The following is a 22,449-nucleotide window of genomic DNA, read 5'->3' on the forward strand; positions in this document are numbered from 1 at the left end:
ATTTTCTTTGATAATTTACCAGCTTTGAACTAGGCCTCAAAATGCAATTTTGGTTTTCGCACTATCTTTTTAGTAGACACGAAAACCTACCATGTCATGTTTTAAAGAACATGAAAAGTACACAATCTCTCTGAACTTAGGTAGCAAACTCCTTTTACAGACATCAAAGCAGGAGACCTCAGTGAACAACTCATTGGTTGCTGAAACAGTTTCAGGACCCGTGGAGATGAGCGGGGTGACTATTTCTACACTTGCTCCAGGGGAAGAGATAAAACCTCACCTTCCACGATACAGAAATAAATGAGTCTTCATAGAGATGTTTTATCTTATTTAATAAATTGTTTCAACTTCATGATGAGGACTTGATGGCAAATATTAACATGACCTTTTACATCTTACATCCCTTACGATGGCTGGTTTTCATACAGAAAACCATTATTTCTGAATGCCATTCTCTATGCTGTACATCTTGTTGCACTCAGCCCCAGGGCCAGCGTTTATTTATATTGGCTATTTCATACTTTCCTTACTCAACTCTCCAGCTTCCCTTGCTTTTATGCCAAGGAATGGACACAGAGCTTTTCCTTTTCATAATTTATATATGCAGAAAATACATACAAGTCAGGACTGCCCCTTTCATCCACAGGAAGAGTCTGGGGCCACCTGACTCATCGACACAACAAGCCCAGAAATAGAAAAAGCAATCTGGCTGAAAGGGAGAGAGGAGTGGAAATTCCTAAGCTAGCACACAGCTAAGGTGCTATGTCATATGAAATTAATTCTCTGAGGTCAGCAATTAGAGTCAGGTTACAGCCCAAACATAATTCTGCCTGCTAATTACTTGACCCATTACAATATTTATTTCATTGAGAGAGATGCCTAGCCATACGTTCCAAGGGTGGGCTTGGGGGCATATGGAAGGAAGCAGACTGCCAGAGAAAAAGCAACTCCTTTTGCAAATAGATGTGCTTCCCAGCTCCCTAATTGAAACGATTATTTCCTGCCCGAGTGAGGGATCAGATGTGCCATGCCCCGCCCTTTCCAGCAAAATGAGGCACCAGAGACCACAGAGCTCTTTAGCAAAGTGCAAAAGATGACTGAAGAAATTAACTGAGTTATGTTCTGTTCTGAGAAGGCCTGCGGTGAGACGGTAACAAAACTACTCCTCGTATGGGGAAGAGGAAGAAGGCAGGGCATGAACTATGCGGCTAGAATGACACTTGTAGGTATGTGCCTTTGGACTTCTGAAGATTTATCTACCAGATAAAGACATTTGAAGTGGCAACAGGAAGGTATGCCAATTACCAGATGGAGATGTTGGAAAAACAAAAGTGCCATGAACAGGAATGACTCTACAGGAATACATTAGGACAACAGCTCTTATGAAAGGGGGTATCAAGCAGTGTCTGAAGGGTTGGTGATGGTGAGGAACAGAGTGGAGAGATGAGGCTGAAAGTTGGTATCCGGCAATGTGAGACACCTATACATCTAATCAATTTATAAATCACTGCCACCAATAATAAAAATAGCGGTAGCAGCTGCTGTCACCATATGTTGAGTGATTCTGCTCTGTGCAGGTACTACACCAAGAGTTTGATATCCATGACCTCACTGAGGACTGCTGTCCCCTTCCTTCCCACATGGATTCCAGGTGGCCCTTTGCCATTTGGAGACGTGTTTCCCCCTTCTGGGATGTCCTTGACACTCCAGCAAGCAAATGGCACCTGAATAACAACACTGGGTGGTGAAGACTGTGAGGACCAGGAGAGATCCATCTTATGACCAGTTTGCTGCAGGCCTTTGATCACAAGAGGTTGCTGAGAAGGTCAAGGTCACCAGCTGTGACTGTGGGCAATGGGAAGGCCTGAGCTCCCCAACCTCTCGCTTCTCCCATCGTTCTCATTTCTGCTCCCAGATCAACACATAGTTGAAAGAAAAGAAGGGAAAGACTGGTGCCTGTAGCTGAAGTGTGCAGTTTAATGGCCAGAAACCAGACTTGTCACATGTAATCAGATCATCATAGTGTTGGTGACAGAGTTAAGACAGTTGAAAAAACAGTTGCTATTCCAACTTCCAATTTTCAAGTTATTGTTGGGGCTGGAATTTCTCTCACCTCAAGAGTTTTATTTTGGAAAATCTCCAAAGCACATTTTTAGCCAAATCTGAGTAACTGAAACATGAAAGAAATAGTGATTTTTTTCAGCCACATTAAACTCTAACCAGATGCACTTAAAAAAAAGCTTTTTGCATGTACACAGCACCTTTTATTCTAGCAGAGAATCATTTTAGTCCTTCCTGAACTGTATCCACCATAGACTGAAAATACTGTTTAAGAGCCATGGTAACCTGCTGATACATACCATCTTCAGAGGGGAAGTAGAGGACCCCGTTGGCCTTCCTAATTCTCCCTCTCTATTCATACCACTGGGAGTCCAAGTCAAATCAATTTACCAAACATTTATTGAATCCTTTCTGTGTACCAGGAACAAAGCTCAAAAACAGTGATCAGACGGCATAAATTTCACGAACTTGCAAAGTGAAAATGACATCTAGGATTCCAACGAAACAGCATTAGGACCAGGACCCTACCTGAATGGCTCACCTCACTGTTTTGCTTTTGGCAAAAGACAGTGCTCCTGGCATCTTTTCTTTTACTAATCACTAGGTAAAGAAATGATCTGGGCGTTTAGAAGGAAAGCAGTGAAGAAAAAGTAATGACAAGTTGCCTAGAGTCCATGAATTCCTTGGGATGACCCCGGAGCATCATCTGGCAGACGTCTGTCCCCCTGTAACCATTCTGTCCCCCCTGTAACCCTATCTTCATCAGGCAGTGTTTGTCCCTGTAACCATTCTGTCCCCCTGTAACCATATCTTCCTCAGGCAGTGTTTGTTCCCCTGTAACCACTCTCTCTCTACTTTCCACATGAGAGATAGAAAGATCTTTTAAAAATGTAGGTAGGATTATGTAACCCTCCAGATTAAGAATCCATAGCAGCTTGCTTATATACTAATACCCACACTCCTTACCACAAACCACAAGCCTCCCTGCTGCCCCCCACCCCCCGCCCGACTAGGCCTCCACTTAACCCTATAGTCTCCCCCTGTTCTCCCTGGCCCACTATACCCCAGCCACACCGACATCCTGGGGTTCCTAGAACATACCCACTCCTTTCTCCCCTCAGAGCCTTTATGCCTATTGTTCTCATACCTGGATTACTTCTGGTCTAGCTCCTTCCCATTGCTCAGGTCTCAGCTTAAATATCCCCTCATCAAAAAGTCTCCTCTGACATATCAAGTAGGCCCTCACTCTCTCTTCATTCTCTGTCCCAATTTTCTCTTACTTTCTATCATAGCACTATCACAAGTTGTCATTATCTGATTTGTTACCTTCTCTTTATTTGATAAATAGACTTGATCAAATAAATTCAGTATATGATAAAAATTTTAAAAATCAATTTAAAAGAAATAAATAAAAATAATACTTTATTTTTATTTTATAAATAGACCCATGGCCTTTAAATTCCAAGATGGCAGAAACCAATATTATTATTTATTTATTTATTTAACTTTATTGATTTTGAGAGAGAGAGAGAATGCAAGCACGAGCTGGTATGTGTGTGGGAGAGAGAGAGAGACAGAGAATGAGAGAGGGAGAGAGAGAGAGAGGGAATATAAGCAGGCTCCACATTGTCAGCATGGAGCCCGACGTGGCACTTAATCTTACAAACCATGAACTGAAATCCAGCACCGGTCACTTAACTGACTGAGTCACCCAGGCACCACAATATCTGCTTTTTAAATATCACTTTTAAAATAGCACTCAGGATACTGTTTGGACATAGACATACAATAAGTAACTGTTGAGGAAATGAATGAATACAATAGCAATTAGTAAATTTTTAAAAAAATGACATAACAGGGACATCTTTTCATTTTATTTTATGATTTTACTACCATAAATACTATATTACTGTAAATCTTGGGTTTCTGTTGGAAGTTTTTCATTCATTTTAATGAGGACCACCCTGGCCGAACTTGAGAGGCCGAGAGAATGGAGAACTAACTTATGGCTACAATTAGAAAGCTTCAAAATGATTGTTTTAAAACACCAGGTTTGGCACACAATGCGTTTTGAATAGGGGGAAGATTAGCCTTTCTCATTTTAAGATATTTGTGGTTGAAAGCAGAGTTGCTATTATATATGTAGCATGGTGTTTCTTAAGCAAAATTACAAAAGAACCTTAAAATCAAGCACCAGAACACTGAGAATGAATAGCACAATGTATTCCTGCGAAACTATTGTTATAGCTGGTCCCAGTGGAACACCTTTGTCTCCCTGTCATTTGGCTGTGGCCTGAAATACCAAACCATGGAATTGTCTGGAAATTCAGAAGTACCTGAGTGCTAGTCCCTACTTCCCCAACTCTGCCCAGGGGTTAAAAGGGAAGATCTTGAGTCTTTAAGCTATGTCCTGCCTGTCCTCTGAGAACCAAGTCTGATAAGCTAGCAGGAGCCTGGGCACGCTAGAAAAAAGATGCCTAGAGATGCTCTCTGGAGGACCCAGAGCGGCACTGGGTACTTGCCTACTGGATGAACAGCAGCCTTCCTTCCTTCAGTCACCTCCTGATCTGCTCAACCCTTAGGAACAGTTCCCTCCCCCCCCCCCCCACCCGCCGCCCACCTGTTTTCCTCATATATTTTGACTTCTCTGCTAGGACTATAGCTCTGCTCAGCACCTAGTTTATTTGGATGGGGTTCAGTTTCCTTGCATAATTCTCATCTTTCCATGTCTTCTGCTCCCCATTCCACAACCCTGCTTGGGATCTGCCCCTCCCCCACCCCCGCCCCCGCCCCCGCCCCCAGCAACTCACTTGGAATGATGTTGCAGCTACCTGTCCAGATTCTCCCTGCTGGGCTGAAACACCCTGTTGTAATATATGCCACTGGTCCCCAGGCTGCAGCAGCCTCCCCTATTCCTCATTCCCTCCTCTAGGCTGGCCTCTGAGGTCCCAGCAGCTTCTTCAGTAAAAATGCATACAGGTGACACTCATGACCCCTTCAGGGCACAGGGATAACCTTGTTTAAACCCAGGGATTACTCTGGGGAAGCTGCTAGCATAGAAGTTTCTCTTAAGCTTTCTGTCAAGTAGAGGGCACCAAGTGGTGTGAAATTTCAAGCTGGGTCACACAATTTTCATGAGTAAAACAAGCAGCTAAAATTAGATGAGCTCTAAGTTCCTTTTCAGGTGAAACAGTCCAGAGTCCCAGAAAAAGACTTCTGGTTCCAAATCCTGTGGATTTCCCACTGTACTTCCCTGTCTATAATTTTCTGCTAAAATGCCACCGGTGGCTCCTCACTGTCTACAGACTAGTTTTAACATCTAGCATCAAAGGCCCTTAGGATTCTGGACCAAATAAAGATTCCACTTCACACAGTATGAAACTGGACACCACAACCCTGTCCTCCAGGCATGGGAGCGACTCATCACTGCTGAGCCCCTCGTGTGCTTTCCTGCTACTGCGCCTGTGCTCACATCATGTCCTCTCCCTAGAATGCCCTCCTTCTTACCCTTCCCCTGGGAGAAACCAGCTACTCTCCTGCCAATGTGTCCAGTTCAAATAGCCCCAGTACCTGCCTTCACCCTGTGCACCCTCCCTGACCTCCAGTTTAGGAAGACTCAGACAGCATTATCTTTAGCCCTCTGTTATAATGCTTAGCCCACTAAAATTAGGATTTTGACATATGCCTCTCCTACTAGACTATGAGTATCCGAAGGGCAGGGACAGGGCAACGATGTTATCTTTATGGTACCAAGGCCTGGCACAGTGCACGGCATGTTACGGCACTCAGGAAATACCTCTTGAAGTGAACTGGAAATTGTGCTTATGGACATGTACGCCTGTCCTTTAGGCTATCAGAGACACAGTAATGAAGGCAAAATTTGAGCTGAAAAATTAAACAAGTTGTCTGCTGATACAATATGTCTATAAGATGTGCAGTTAGTAAGGGAAACAAGACTAGGATGAAATGACATTTTTAAAGAAAAGAAGGGCTGAGAAGGGAGAAAAACTTCTAACTCATGTGTTTTTCTATTCACAAAGGATCTTTCTAGCCAAGGGGAAAACACTGTTCCAATTTGAGATGTCGCTGGAATTGTTTCTTCTCTCCTTTTCCTCTAGTTTTCAGAGAACCAGTACCCATTTGGAAAAGTAATATGGATGCAAAAGTGAAGAGAGCTATGCAGTGCTACACCTCAACAAGGCCATTGAGTGATGAGAGCCGTGCGAAGAGAAAAGCATCATATAATGACATGAAAAGAGGACACTTGAGGAATGACTTAGAGCTAAAACAGCTGCCACCTGGTATTTGGCATTTGTAACGTATAGGAAGAAAGAGCCCCTGGAAACTGAAAAGTACAAACAACTCTTTGCAACAACAAAATTCAGAACCCAAGAACATGTTTCCTTGTCTTTCTTTTTTGAAAGTTAACCTATTAGTATCATTTCCACTTTACAAAAATGTGAAACCCTGAAACACTGTATAATTCCAAAACACTGTCCACAGGTTGATTTCAAAGGAAGCGAGGAGTACCTTTCATTATACTAGGTTTTCCTAATCAGACTTGTTTACTTGAAGATACTTTACTACTGTTTGATTATCCAGACCTGTGATTTTTACATGTAAATCATTAATTCAATCCTTAGGGAACATGAAGGCGAGGATAATGTGTTGAAATTTACATCCATCAGTTTTGCTGCTGGTAAAACGTCTATTAGGAAAAAGGTTTCAAATCCTGGAATTGAAAATAACTGATGGTTTTAATATGTGTGCTTTTATGATTTCTTTACCATTCGGCTCACTGAGATGCTGTTCTAAAGTTGCTTTATTCTAGAGCTGCTTCTCTCCCTTGTCCACTTGGTCAAGGTGGGTGGTGATGTTTCCTCCATCCAATACATATTTATTGTGTATTGACTGCATCCTAGGGGTGGGGGCTACAACGCTGAAGGGGGGCAGTCTGTATTCTAGGAACACCCAGCCTAGAATGGGAGAGACAAATACGTTGGCAATTATAATAACGTGGGTTGAGAGTAAGGTGCAGGTATGCCCTTGGGAGCACCATGGAAGAATATAATCCATTGGGACTTAGAACAGTGGGAAGGATGGGATCTGTTATCTGAGTCAAGAAAAACTGAAGCATGCCCAGGGAATACTGCCTCTGATATCCTGTGAGCCATCTCTGCTATGGAGAACCCCACATTTCTTTTACAATTTATAGAAACAAACAGAAAAAATGAATGAGCAAATTAGTTTAAACCTCACCATATTTTTGAGAACCAGTACTTTACATCTCTCTCAACACCTTGAAGACATCAGTAGTACTAACTGTTAGGAAGAGTCTAGCAAAAAGTATAGGGTTGGGGTTTGCTGGATCATTTTCAAGTCATCAGTTCACAGACTCACAGAATGTTAGTGCCACAACAGTACGAAGATCTCATCTTTGTCAGTGCCAAACCTTCACAGAGGAGTAAACCGAAGCTCAGAGTCCATGAAAAAAAAAAAAAAAATGACCACTGAAAGATTAGAAGTAATTTTTTCCTGCTGTTTCTCTTCTATATTTAGCTGGTAGGTCACCTGAGAAGAGTGGGAATATGACACCTTTAGAGGATACGTTCTGCTTATGTACACATGTACTCATAATTTCTTCACTTATCTGTTTGGACTGAGTCAGCCAAAAACTCTCCTCTGTTTCCTCTCTATGTAGATACCCATTTTCAGTGGACACTGTGACAGGAAAGCCATAGGAAGGGGACAGAGTGTCCGTCTTTGGGGATCAATTTTTGAAATTTAATTGACAGACTAGTATCAATTCCATGTCAACAGAGATGGAAATTACAGTAATTATATTTCAGGATATGAACAAGCAGAGACAATTGTGTTTGTGCTGGAATAGATGCCCAATGGACAGTGTGCAAATGGAATATTAAGAATTATTAAAACAACAAATAGCTATTATTTCATAAAGTTACTTATATTTCAAAGATCTATGCTGCCAATATAGATTTTAAGTGAGAAGTGTCCTTCTTTAACTCTTTCAAAGCTGATGGAACAGAAGGTGAAAAGTCTAATTTAGGCCCATTCTGGTATGTCAGAATCTCCTAAATATGACATATGAAAAAGGAAAGTGTGATAAATAATTATTTTTTCTGTATTCATAATATGATACTATAGCAATGATGTCTAATAGAGATATAATACAAACCATGTATGTAATGTTACATTTTCTAGTAGTCACATTTAAAAAGTAAAAAGAAATGGTAAAAATCATTTTTTAAATGTTTACTTATTTTTGAGAGAGAGAGAGAGACAGAGTGCAAGCTGAGAAGGAGCAGAGAGAGAGGGAGACACAGAATCTGAAGCAGGCTCCAGGCTCCCAGCTGTCAGCACAAAGCCTGATGCGGGGCTTGAACTCGTGAATCGAGAGATCATGATTTGAGCCAAAGTCGGACACTTAACTGACCAAGCCACCCAGACGTCCCAGTAAAAATACATTCACAAGCACAAGGACTGTATCTGTCTTTAACAATGTGCCTGACACATAGTGAACACAAAAACAGCTAAATGAATTAATAATTGAACTCTTCCCTTAGCCATTATATACTTGTTTCCATGACATCTGCACACAAGAGATCATGATGATCTGCCATGAAAATAGATGCTACAAGGCATAGAAAGAGTATGGGATTCTTACATTCTTCCTTTTCCCTTTCTTTTTTATTAAAAAAATACTATTTCCCTTCCATTTCCTTGAGAGATTAGGGTTGACAAAGTTAAAAACACACAGGGGCAAGGAGCAACTAAGTAAATGGTTTGAGAATAATAGGAACCAGGCTATCCCCACTGTTGGGTAAGGGAGTTATAAACATGGGAACAGCAAAAGCTAGAATAACCCCTATGTTGGAATGGGACTGGAGCTATCATTGTGATCTAGTATTTAATAGAGAGTGAGAGACAGAGAGAGAGGGGGGAAGAGGGAGAACCGAGAAACCATGAGCATACCTAGTCCAGTGAGTGCACCCAATGCCCAGATCTCGGTTTCTATATACCATTTTCCATTATGGACCCAGATCTCCTTGAAGATATGGTGAGTTCCAGGGCTGGGTAGAATAAATATAAGATGCATATGCTACATTTTTTTGTGCCTAAAAGCGAGGAAGTACTCAAAAAATGATGCGGACTTGTGAAAAGAACACAAGAGCCAGCTTGAAGGGTCTTCCACTGGCCAAATTGAGATCATCTTGGTATCGAGATAATGATATTAATGGATTATAACCCACTGAATAGAATAGAAATCTGTAAGTGCATATTGATATAAATGAACAAAAAATAGGGGGATACTTTGAGAATATATAAGTATATTGCTCCTAACTAAACTTTCTACTTTAAGGAAGTTTAGTTAGGAGCAATATACTTACATATTCTCAAAGTATCTTCCCACAAAATACTTATTTTTTACAAACTGAAAAGGTGTAACTTCACAGTGGAGATATCTGGCAGATGCCACCTTCACCAAGTGGTGTGGGTCCTGGTATGGACAAACTCTGCTTATGTATCTCCTGATTTGATTATGAGAAGAATAGAGCATTGCTCCTGTGATATTCCTGCCCAAAAATGCACACATTCAGTCTTGTAATGAGAAAACATCACACACTCCTAGATTGAGGAACATTTTACAAAACGTACTCTTCAAAATGTCACATGGCAAAACATAAAAGGAAAGATCAAAGAACTGCTCAAGACTGAAGGAGAAACATGACAACTAAATGCGATATATAATCCTATCCAAAAGAAAAAAAGAATTTTTTTCCCTTATAAAGGATATTAATGAGACATTTGGTGAAAAGATGAAGGGAACTATAGATTAGAAAGTAGTATCATTTTAGTGTTAGTTTACTGAATTTGACTGTTATAATGTGGTTATGTATAGCAGTGTCCTCAAATCATGCTGCACACCCAAAACTAATATAATGTTACATGTCAATTACATCTCAATAAAAGAAAAAAAGAAAAGAGCACTTGTCTCTTAGGATAATCACACTAAAGTGTATGAATTGATTCAGAAACAATATACACACATAAGCACATGGAAGGGAGAGGAGGAGGGGGAGGGCCAAGGAAGGGGAAGAGGAAGACAGCAAATGTGGTAAAATGTTAAAAGCTGGGAAAACCTGGGTGAAAGTATACGTGAACTCCTTATTATTCTATTATCTTTTCTGTAAGTTTGAAGTTACTTGTATCTTAAAGATAAAGAGCATGGGTTATGGAGTGACTCAAATCCAATTCTGAGAGCCTGGGGAAGTTACTTAATTATTTTCAGCTTTGGTCTTTTCATTTGATCACCAATATAGGACTTGGAGGGATGTTGTGACGATTTAATGATGTGCAGATTGAGTATCTGGCCGGTGGTGGGCTTATCTGGTAGAGGACCTGATACCTAATGCGTGACGCAATACATACTTGCTAAACAAATGAACAAGCTCCTTCTTCCTGCCCCTCCTCCTTCAACAGGAACAAGCGATACCACTTACAGAAAATTAGATTCTGCAAATTTTAGCAATCTAAGGTATGAGATTTCTCTTAACAACAGAATATAAAACAAAGAACTTGATTAATAATAATAAATACCATCCTACACTAAGATGTTGCTCTGGAGCTTCCTCAGCACTTTGTACTCACATCTCATCTCATATGACACTGAATGGAACAGGCAGGCATTCAAGTTAAAGTTCAGCATTGCGTTAATAATAGCGAATCTCTTACAGAGCCTTGGGTTACAACTGTCAAAGAAGAGGTCATGCCCTTGTTACTTAAATCCCCAAACAAGGCTTGCATCAGTTCATGGTTGCAGGGTACAGAATGAGGTGCAATTTAATGTCCATTTGGACATTTATTTCTAAGATGCTGGCACCGTTGATTGTCTGTGGTTCACACTGTATTTGGGGCAGTGACAAGGCAGAGAAAGGGACTCAGGTTGTCCTGGGAGGATTCTTCTCTCAGCCAAGATGTGCATGTGAATTTGGAATTACCCAAGAGGGTGTTTCAGAGCTGCCTGCCAAAGAGTGGTGTCTTCTAATCTCGAGAGCAGCTGCCGGGCACAGGCATGCAAACGCACACACATACACACAGACACACTCACAGAGCCTCTACCTGCCTCTACTTGTCTGTTCTGGGCAGATGGCTCTCGGTTTTTGGGTCGCCTCATCCTGCAGCCCACTTCAGTTAGAACCTTTCTTCTGTGGAGACTGGCAAGCCGTGGGGTGAAGGATTCGGCAAAGTTGCCTGTCTTCAGAGTATGAAGGACGCTTTCCAGAGAGGAAAGAGGGTTATATTCAGTGTTTGGGCCCAGTCAGTATTGGGCTCCCCACTGCCTATCCTTTGCAGAACTGTCAGTGGCCTCTGGTTGCAAACTCTCCGTGGCTTTGAAGCCCACAAAACAAAAACTGAAAGAGTGTCCAAGAAGAAGAGAAGAAAACGTTGTTGGTCCCTGGATTCCACTATTGGATTTTGGTGGGGATGAGAAGAGAGAACTGCTGGGCATAATCAAGCCAAGGTACATGCACATTAAGGTAAGTGTCTCTGTCGCTGCTCAGAAGAAGCTTTAGGGTGATGTTTCTGTATTAGCCAACATCTAGGAGCAGGGTCTTACGGATATTAAACAAGGGGATGTAGTAAATCTCAGGTATGATCAAGAGCTTATAACAGATGAGCAACTTTTAGGCTAATGTGTGTAAGAGCCACTTGCGAAATAGAGAAACTGTCTTGACAGTAGATAAGTTTTGCTAAATTGGTAGGGATGAGAGAAAACCAAAATGAAATTTTAAATTGCTATCCTCTAAGAGTAAGACATATGGTCAAAAATTAAAAAAAAATAGGTTTGGGAAAATGACTTTTCCCAAGCAGCTTGTTCTTGTAAGCTGCTGTGAATGATCAATATATAACTTCAAAATCATCACAATGTTATGAAAATGGAGAAGTACACTGGATTGGAGAGAAGGAATTCTCTTCATGGAAAAAGAGAAGAAACCATCAACTTAACATGGCAACTAGATTGCATTCTTTTCTTTACTTTAGTTCACATTTTTTGGATGACTGTAAGAGAATAGAAGGATATTTTTGAGGTAAGGTTTTTAGAAGATTTGGGGGAAATACCTATCAATTCAAAGAATATCACTGGATATCTACGGGCACATCTCACTGTCAATGGGAAATGATGCTAGATTGCTGCCAAATGATGCCAGAGAAAATTCTGCTCACTGTACTTGCTCTATGGGAATATTATTTATTCAATATTTAGGGTGACTACATAGTTTTGAATATAGGAGCTCCATTCAGCATAGATACATATTCATCTAAAATGATTATAATATAGTCGATTATTCCTTTTCTCTTAATGACAACTGATGATCACATGTCTTTTCAGTATCTATGCAACTCTTGGGAAGATTATAAGAAGTATAATACAAATATTGTTTGACAACACTTAACCATATTCCATCTGTGTATTAGGATTGTATAAAGTAGGACATAGAGTGGCATGCTACTGGAGAGAATTCTTTCAATTTATGGCAGTGTTCCTCCAGCTATAATTAAAAATGCTTTCCCTATGATGACACCAATATATCAATCTTCTGTCCCTTAAAAACAAATATTCCAAGTAAATATATCTCTACCATTATCAGTTAACATTATTATGAAATTCCCATTAGGCTTAGTTAAAAATAAGGATAAACACTTTAAGAGTTCTTTGCTATTGAATATTTCTAAAGACAGCAATAATTTTCATGGGCTATTCCCACTTCTTTAAAACAAATATGTAGGGCAATTAAGACATGTCACTCTGATGAGAATTTTCCAAATGATTTCCCAAAAGAATGTAGGGTTTGGGTTCTTATGATAACCAACACAAAATTATGCTATAAAAGTTCTGGGGCAAAGACAACTACTCTTATTAGCAAAGTTATACAATTTTTTAATTGTCTAGCTTCTGTTCATGTGTCATTATGTTTTTTGCTTAAACTGTTATTGAATCAAAGAATTTGTTACCTAAGAATTGGTCTTAGGTGGCATTGTCACTGGAGATGGAAATACTTCACTGTGTTTTCAAACTGATGGTGCATTTGATAGAGCACTATTGTAGGAAACTGATACTGCAACTTGTCAAGAGTTGGGAAAGATGAGAAAAAACAACAGTAAAGGGCCTTGTGTGCTTTTCTTCAGAACAGAGTCCATATTATTGTCTTAACCTAAAGCAAAATTTTCATTATCACTGAAATATATGCCTCACCTCTCCAATATGTTGTATTAAAAAACATTTAAAGAAATGTTAGTTCCTTTTATTTTCCTTAGAACAGAACTAGTGACCATCAGCATTAAATAACCATTCATGATGAGCACAGAACACTATTTGTTTCATTATAATTAGGGGAAACATTTTCATAGTAAAGGGCTTAATTTGCTCATTTGTTCATTCAGCAAATATTTTAGAGTGCCTTATAGGCACTTATAGCAAATATTTTAGAGTCCCTCATAGGTCTTACTACGTGCCTACTATGGGCTGGGTTACTGGGGATATAGCAGTGAATAAGGCAAATACGGCTTTTATAAGTGCTGAGTATAGGGATCTTCACAGAGGGGCTGATTACTAGTGATCTGAACCTGCGTACAATGCATGCTTTTTTACCATGGTAAGTATTTTATCCTTCATTTCTGATTAAAAGTTAAGGACCAGAAAACTTCTTCCCTACTTTAAAAAGGGTTATTTAGTGTCTGCAAGGTATGGAGGCAATTCCAGAGACCAACTTAACATCAATCAAATAACCAGGTTCATATATACATTTTAGTAGAAATACTTGAGCCTTCTTTGAAGGATGTTGACATTTCTGTTGAAGCTACAGATGTTAAACATAAAAGGCTCACATATTGATAGTGTTTGCTCCTTCAGAATTGGGTCAGACAGGAAGTCTCTAAGGAAGACATCAGAACAAAATCTGCATTATAGCCTCATAGCTATCTGGGGTTCAAATCTGACAGAAGATCAAGATATTTCTGTCTACTCTGACAAAGACAGTACATCATTGGAAGCTACATATGAAAGAACAGCAGTACCATTTTTCTCACCCTGAGGAGACTTTTTATGATAGCCTTAATCATAACAACGTCATTTTAGCCCTCCAGGTGTTTTACATTGTTAACATAATTCAAGTATCAGTCACTCACTTGATCCTATAGTGGCCCTGTGCAATAGAAAAGGCAGGTATTATCCCCTATTCAGCAGATGGAAAAACCAGGTTTTAGACATCTAAGGGACTAGCTCAGCTAATTTTCTCCCTAATGCACAGTCTCATTAAGTAATTTCTCAAATGAAAGAATAGAAAAAGTCTGAGTTTTCTGGGGAGCCTGAGTGGCTCAGTTAATTGAGCACATGGCTCTTGATCTCAGCTCAGGTCACGATCTCACCATTCGTTGAGTTTGAGCCCTGTGTCGGGATTCTCTCTTTCTCTGCTCCTCCTCCACTTGCACACTTTCTTTCTCTCTCAATAAGTAAACATTTAAAAAAATAAATAAAATAATAAAAGAAAAAGTCTGAGTTTTCAACATGAGAAGTCATAGCTGCAACCAATACTGTTTAAAGGTGATAGCGGCCAACTGGCCTATGCTGACAGAGGAGAGCTTCAGGCCTTCCCCAACCCTATCCTCTTCCTGCCTTCATCTCCCTTCTAGGTACTCACCCCACAGTTCTCTCCTCTGGCTCTTGAAAAATCAGTTTAGTTGCTAAAAGAACTATAAGCTACTGCTTTCTTCTTTTTAGTACAGGAACAGTATAGTATATCAGTATATTCACCTACATGTGAATGCAAATGGAATTTTAAACTGCTGGTTAATGCCACCACCAGCCTGGCAACATAAAACACTGTGTCATCAGATCATACCAATTATCCGCCAATCCAGATCCTGCTTTTGGTAGAAGCATAAGTGGGCCCTTGAGAGAAGCAGTTCATCATGAGGAAGAGAGAACAGCACAGGAAAAAAAATTCTCTATGTGGAAAAACAGTAAACATGGTTAACTGAGAGTTATAGCAAGATAAGTGGAGCTGAAAAGAACAGTCTTAAGTCAATGAAGAATATCTTTCTGATGAATTTTGAGAAAGCACACAGATCTGCTGATAACTAAGCTACTGAAGGTAGCAGTGTGTAATATACCACACGTAACTACTACTGTTACCAGCTATGACTGATTAAATACACAAGACTTCTTTTCTTTCTTAAAATTTTCCTCAAATTTATTATATACCTATTTAAGGTTTTTGGAAACTTTTAACTATTTTCCTGTCATGTTAGTGGCTTGGAATGAATGTCACTGGTCTTCGTGATGGATCTAGGGACAACCCCTTGACTAGGAAAGTAGAATTCAGGGGATGACAGCAGTGTGGATAAAGCAGAGGCTGATTCTGTGCTTCTCCTTAGAGCTGTTGCTCCTGGGCCTGAAACAGAAAGACACAGGGCAGCTGCCTCTGAGCCATGGTATTAAGCTGCCAGGTTGTAAGTAGGGACACCAACATCTTGGTTTTCAGCTGCTCTGAACATCTTCACATGAAGCTATTTTAAGAACTGTTTGCATTTGATCAGGGAGCATGTGGGGTTAAGCCTTGAGTTTTCCATTTCAGTTTTAGATCCTAAGCAGGTGCAGTTTGTAGTTCAGAATTTAAAATCTTATTATTGTATTTTCCCCCAGCTAATTCAAAAATGGCTTTTTTTGGAGGACAAAAGCCTGTGATTGAGAAGGAGACTGGTTTCTCAAATAAATTAAAAGTGCTTAGTACTTGAATTAAAAAAAAAATCACTGAGATTTTTCATCATAATTCTTGTTTGGCACATTTTGGTTAAAATATGAAAGAATAAATAAAATCATTTGGCTAGAGTTAGAACAATACATAACTATTTCTGCTAAGGCCCATTAATGGAGCTCTATATTCTACTCAGTTTGCTTGGAATATTGCTGACAAGGATACTATTGTGTATTAGGGACATGTAGGATTGTCAGACAATATCACACTGTGATTTACCACTTGAACTCTGACAATTAGAGAAAGGTATCCTCTAAGACTCATTCTATTTCCTGGAGGTTCATAGAATTAAAACAAAAGTAAAAGCAACACAAAACAAAAATCCTTTCTTTTAAAAATGTTTTAAGCTAAGTATCTGCAAATTCCTCTACAATTTATATAGATCTTCCCTGGTCTGTTGAAACTTTATTTCTAATGGTCCACCATACATTCATGCATCTGAACCAGAACCTCATTCTTAGTTTAAAAAATACGCTTGGGGGTGCATGGGTGGTTCAGTTAGTTAAGCATCTGGCTCTTGATTTTGGCTCAGGTCCTGATCTCACAGTTCCTGAGACTGAGCCCTGAGTTGGGCTCTGCCCTGACAGTGTGGAGCCTGCTTGAGGTTCTCTGTCTCCCACTCCCTCTGCCCCTCCCTGCTCACACATGGACACTCTTGCTCAAAATAAATAAATAAACATTAAAAAATACATTGGTATGGTTTAGGAGATTCAACAAGCAGAGGTGTTAGACTCTGCTGTTGGATCCAACTCTGGGAATATAAGGGAGGTAGGATAACCAATTTTCCAGGTACACTTGGGAATGGGTGGGGGGCTTCCAAGAATGCAGGACTGTCAGTGCTAAAACCAGGACTGTGCTGGGAAAACCTGGTGGTGGGTCACTGTAAATGGAGAACACACACCTGGAATGACCAAACTATAGATGTTTACTGGTGTAGAGGAATGGGGTATAAGAAACCAACTGCCATAATCCTCAGTCTGGCACACTGTACACATGGAAGTCTTCTTGTTTAGGGAGAGGGTGGGGCAGTGAGATAGGGGTTTGGTCACAAGAATGATCTATTTATAAACTTTCATCCTTCCTAACACAAGAGAATATTTGAAGCACAATAACAAAGCATCATCTTGAAGCTCGAGGAGCTCAAGTTTCCCAGTGGGTTTGCCTGGCTTCCCACTGAAAACAACGAAAACCAAGACTCCAAGATTATAGAGATATTCCATTGTTAGGGAATGTGGGCTATGAGATGTTTTAGCTCCAGTCTTCAAGTTCCCCAAACTATCAGAGGTCTATTCGTGACTTTATTTATCTTGGCACTAACTCCACTTTGGATGACATATCCTCCTATTTCCTCTCCAAACAAGAAGAGTAAAAATGGCTACTGCTGTAGTCTGAATGTGTCCCCACCAAATCCATATGTTGAAATCCTAACCCCCAAAGGTGGTGGAATTAGTAGATAGAAACTTTGGGAGGTGTTTAAGTCATGAGCCCTCATGAATGTCCTTATAAAAGAGACCCTAGAGAACTCGTTAGCCCCTTCCACCTTGTGAGAAAACAAGACATCTGTGACCTGGAAGAGGGCCCTTACCTGACCACCCTGATCTCACATGTCTAACCTTCATAACTTTGAGCAATAAATTTCTGCTATTTATAAGCTACTCAATCTATGGCTAAGGCAGCTTAGCTACAGCTAAGACAGTTACCAACATTTTGAAGGGTGGGTATGGGTAAAGAAGTTACTAAGGACGCTATCTTGGATTTGGGGGGATGGGATCATAATGACACATATTTGCACATGGAGATTATGGTGTCTATGTCTTCCCTCAATGATTCTTGAACTGATGCTTTCTAAAATGACTTAACAGCTAATTGACACATTGCTAACCTTAAAATGTGTTAAGCAGGTGCCTAGGTGGCTCAGTTGGTTAAGTGTACAGCTCTTGGTTTTGGTTCAGGTCATGATCTCACATTTTGTGAGTTCAAGCCCCGAGTCGGATTCTGTCACTTACAAAGTGGTGCCTGTTTGGGATCCTCTCTTCCCCTCTCTCTCTGCCCTTCCCCCACTCACTCTGTCTCTCTCAAAATAAATAAGTAAACTTAAAAAAAAAAGTTAAACAACAATATTAACAGTGGCTTCATTTATAATTGCCCCAAACTGGGATAAATCCAAATATCCTTCAACTAGTGTATGAATAATTATACATTATCCATTATATAATAAATTCATATAATGAATTACTACTCAGCAACATTAATGATACATACAACAATATGGATGAACTTCAGATGTGTTATGCTATGTAAAAGAACTCAGACTCAGAAAGGTAAATAGTGAATGAGTCCATTTACATGACAGTGTTGAAAATGAAAAACTAAAGAGACATAAAACAGATCAGTGGTTGCCAGCAGCTGGTCCTCAGGGGAGAGGCTGAGTCTTAGAAAGGGGTGAGAGAAAATGTTTAGGGTGATGGAACTGCTCAATATCTTGACTGTAACTGTGGTTACATGATTGGATGAGTTGTTGAAATGTGCAGGATTGTATACTATAAAGTGAATTTTACTGCGTGTAAATCATACTTTAATAAAATAAATGGCGGGGCGCCTGGGTGGCGCAGTCGGTTAAGCGACCGACTTCAGCCAGGTCACGACCTCGCGGTCCGTGAGTTCGAGCCCCGCGTCAGGCTCTGGGCTGATGGCTCAGAGCCTGGAGCCTGTTTCCGATTCTGTGTCTCCCTCTCTCTCTGCCCCTCCCCCGTTCATGCTCTGTCTCTCTCTGTCCCAAAAATAAATAAACGTTGAAAAAAAAAATTAAAAAAAAAAATAAATAAATGGGGAAAAAAAGATGTTAGGGATCACCATCTGTGAGGCTCTACATTCAAGCCTTCTACTCTAAACTTCAACCAGCATGCTCTACTTTGAGATTGATGTATTGGAGTTCTTGTAGGTTTCCAGTGGGGAGGAAGAAAGAAAGGAAGAAAGGAAGAAAGAAAGAAAGAAAGAAAGAAAGAAAGAAAGAAAGAAAGATGGATTAATTAATTAATTACAGGGTACTAAAATAAAGGAAAAGGAAACCCTGAAAAACAACTGATAGAATTGAACCCCCTCATTTTATAGATAAAACACATCAATGTCTGAGGAAGCTTTTCCAAAGTCTCTGAACTAGTCAGAGGCAGAGACATACGCTTGTTTTCAAGAGATTGGTAAACAATGATCAATCTATAGAAGTTCAACTCTCTAACTACTCTTGTACACTGACTGTTAAAATTGTATCGTCTAATGAAAAAAGCCATGGGGCAAAAAACTATGCAAAAAATTTCAAGTAGCTGCCTTCCAAGTGTTGTGTTGAGAAACTGGCCAAAGGACTGTTGGCTTCCGACAAATATGCAATTACAAGGGAATATCAGCTGACTTTAGGAGTCAGTAGACATTACTGCATGCCCTGTATCTGTCAAAAGCAACTCTACTGCTGTAGTAGTGTAGTAGTAGTACTACTATATATAGTACTACTATAGTAGTACTACTACTTTTGACAGTAGCTTTTGACAGATATAGTAGTAGTATATAGTAGTACTACATATAGTAGTATACTACTATATATAGTATAGTATACTATAGCATAGTATACTACTATATATAGTATAGTATACTATAGTATAGTATACTACTATATATAGTATAGTATACTATTATAGTAGTAGTAGTATAGTAGTATAACAGTACAGCATACAGTATAGTAGTAGTAGTATACTACTACCAACTATATCCAGTATGGAGGGGAATCACAAAAACCAAAGACGACCCAGGCCATGTTTGGTAAAGACACTCATGTGTTTGTTTACTTATTTATGTCAAAACAAACGCCAAACACTTTCCTGGGTCCCACAATCTAATGTTGAGCTCAGAATTATAATGTTTATTTTTGAGAGAAAGATTGAGAGTGCAAGCAGAGGAGGCCCAGAGAGAGAGAGAGAGAGGGAGACACAGAATCCGAAGCAGGCTCCAGACTCTGAGCTGTCAGCACAGAGCCCAACAAGGGCCTTGATCCCACGAACCATGAGATCATGACCTGAGCCAAAGTTGGATGCCTAACTGACTGAGCCACCTGGGTGCCCCAATCTCAGAATTATAGTAGTATCTAGATAAGAAGGAATGCCCAATCACTAGAACAGAGTAAGGGGCTGTCTGAACTGAATATATTATTCCTAAACAAAATACCATTTAGAACTAAACCAATAAACAGATGTGTTTCTTATCATAATGCATAATGCCTACGAGTGTGGACTTTCCCAGATGCCATCATAGGTCTTAATTCCAGTTTTGTGCAATCTTCAACAAATAACTTAACCTCTCAAAAGCCTCAGGTTTCCTCAATCATAAAAGGAGATAATAACTGTACTTGCCTTGTTGGGAGCACTAAATTATAAATTTAAAGTATTAAGTACAGTTAGTGGCACACAGTAAGTGTTCAATAATCAGGAGCTATCATCATCATTATAATTAACATAGAAAACTCACACCATGGTGTTACAGATTAGGTTTAACAAAATTCAGGCTTGAAAATGTGGTGTGCCAGGTCCTTCTGAGAAACTGATAAATGCTACAAGACTCAGAAAACATACAGACATGAATCTTTGGATCTCTTGGACTAAATTAAGAAGCCTTGGGCTAGAAACACCTAGAAACCCAGGGAATTGGTATTGAATGATGTGTTTTCTTTAGGACCCGAAGAATCACTGCTCTAGACACTACACACAGGTATGAATGTAAAATACCAAATTTTGTGGTTTTGGCATTAAAAAAACCCAGAAAGCTGATTATTATTAAAGGCACATAATAAATTTCCTTGATCTATGTTAAAGAAGTAGAAATATCCTTTTCCCTTCCCTGAGATTCTCTAGCCATAAGCAAGTAGCTATTTTTTTTTCTTTCAATTCTCTTGCTCTTTCCTCCCATAAAATTTAAATCATGTATGGAAGTTACATACTCAAAATGTGATAATTCATGGGCCTATAGCCCAGAGGATTCTAAGGAGACAATGGAATTCCTAAATGTGTGCAAATTATTCCAGAATGGGAAATGATTCTTCATGTGTAGCAGTAGTTATTAATGTAATACTACCTTGGGAGAATGTTAACAGTAGAGTACTGAATTACTCCTTTTAAAACTAGGAACTTATCTGTTCTTTCCTAATTTGGAAAGACAGCATTTGTACACAGAAAACAGCAAGTTTTACTATCCTATTGTTAAGTGGCTAGGTCAAGTTTCAGAAAGACTGTACTGATGCTATACCCGCCAAATGGAAGTGGAAGGAAGGCTCCAGTTCAAACCATTACACAGTTGTGGATCCATCACCCTTGAAGTAAGCAAAGTGACTAGGAAATTCCACTACCAACAAAGTGCCAAGAGGCCATAATGCCTACTGACGGGAGAAAAACTTTAGTTTACCTCAAATTCACATGCACTTAGTAATTTTCCCAGATGGTGTTATAAAACTGCAATCATGACCTAAATAATCTAGTTATTTTGGCACATAATTTTATTATTATGTTCCCTTCCACATCTGGATAGTTCATTTGTACAAGGCAATTTTGGTTGAAAAGAGGACTCGAAAGGTCCAGCTAGGTCTAGTGGAACTAATCTGTATATAAACAAGGATTTTTTTTTTTTAAACAGTATGTAAGAACATAAAGATTTTCACCTGTACTTGAAGCACTAAAACAGTAGTTCAGTTTGAACTGGTAGCTACAAATTTATATCTTTTGGCTCTGGCACAAAATCAACAAGGATCTTATGCTTTTAGAGTTAGATCAGATACATGTTAGTGGCAAAATGCCAGTTACCATTTTAATGGGACTTCTGCATTTCTACCCTTTGCCCTAGTGACCAGAAAACATTTTTCTTAGAGTTTCCTTTAGCACATTTGTCCTACCTTATTAATTTTCAGTAGTTTTTATTCTTTTTAAGTAGTAAAATAACCTCTGGTATTTAAAATTTTCCAAACATGTGAAAATATACTACAGGAATCACAGTATTGGCATGAAATTAGTAGAACAACCAGTAAGACACCGCTTGAGTGAATCGGATGGAGTTGAACTCATCTGAAGGATTCCAAAAGAAGCTTTCATTCCCAGTGGGAAGGTGAGCAACATACCCTGGCACAGGCAAGGGTGCAAGCTTTGGGATCCCAAAACTCTTCCCAGGGAAACATAATTACAGAAGATGATGCACATGCATGAAGGCAGGTCTCCTTTTTCAACTAAGAATCATCCTCCAGCTCTCAACTATTCTTTGGGTAAAGAGGCAGAGTGGGGTTTCTTGGTACAATCCTTTCACCACATGGCTTTAGATCTTCTGCCACCATTTTGCTCTATCTCTACCAGAGTCCTTCTTGCTTTAGAGGTCATACGCTGTCTTGCATAATCCCGAGATTAATTAATCTGGCCAGATGGGAGGATTGTTGGAACAGATCCAGATTAGCCCACATGCAGAATGGGTGCAGCTTAGGCTGGCCTGGAGGAGGACTGAGCTCCCACACAGTCTGACATCATCA

At 39.7% G+C, this 22,449-nt stretch overlaps 2 protein-coding genes across 8 annotated transcripts in view; one reads left to right on the top strand and one right to left on the bottom strand.

The window, feature by feature from the left end:
* The window catches only part of CMSS1 (cms1 ribosomal small subunit homolog), a 382,595-nt gene that overhangs the window by 61,999 nt on the left and 298,147 nt on the right, over positions 1–22,449 (bottom strand). Inside the window, exon 1 of one of the 7 annotated variants that reach the window (XM_086675636.1) lies at positions 14,787–14,903. The exons of 4 other annotated variants lie outside the window; for them this stretch is intronic. Coding sequence is in view for 1 of the 3 variants with exons in the window: in XM_086675637.1 (XP_086531763.1) it covers positions 11,206–11,260 (55 nt within the window). In the remaining 2 variants the exon portion in view is untranslated. Of the gene's footprint in view, positions 1–4,928; positions 5,116–11,205; positions 11,276–14,786; positions 14,904–22,449 lie in introns of those variants that run through there. 2 more of the 7 variants (XM_086675637.1, XM_086675634.1) reach the window with 2 other exon arrangements.
* The window catches only part of FILIP1L (filamin A interacting protein 1 like), a 303,663-nt gene continuing 292,225 nt past the window's right edge, over positions 11,012–22,449 (top strand). Inside the window, exon 1 of the mRNA XM_086675626.1 lies at positions 11,012–11,624. The gene's annotated coding sequence lies outside the window, so the exon portion shown is untranslated. The remainder of the gene's footprint in view (positions 11,625–22,449) is intronic.

The sequence above is a fragment of the Puma concolor genome, chromosome C2, assembly GCF_028749965.1.
Source record: "Puma concolor isolate L17-30 chromosome C2, mPumCon1.1.hap2, whole genome shotgun sequence".
NCBI classification, from domain to species: domain Eukaryota; kingdom Metazoa; phylum Chordata; class Mammalia; order Carnivora; family Felidae; genus Puma; species Puma concolor.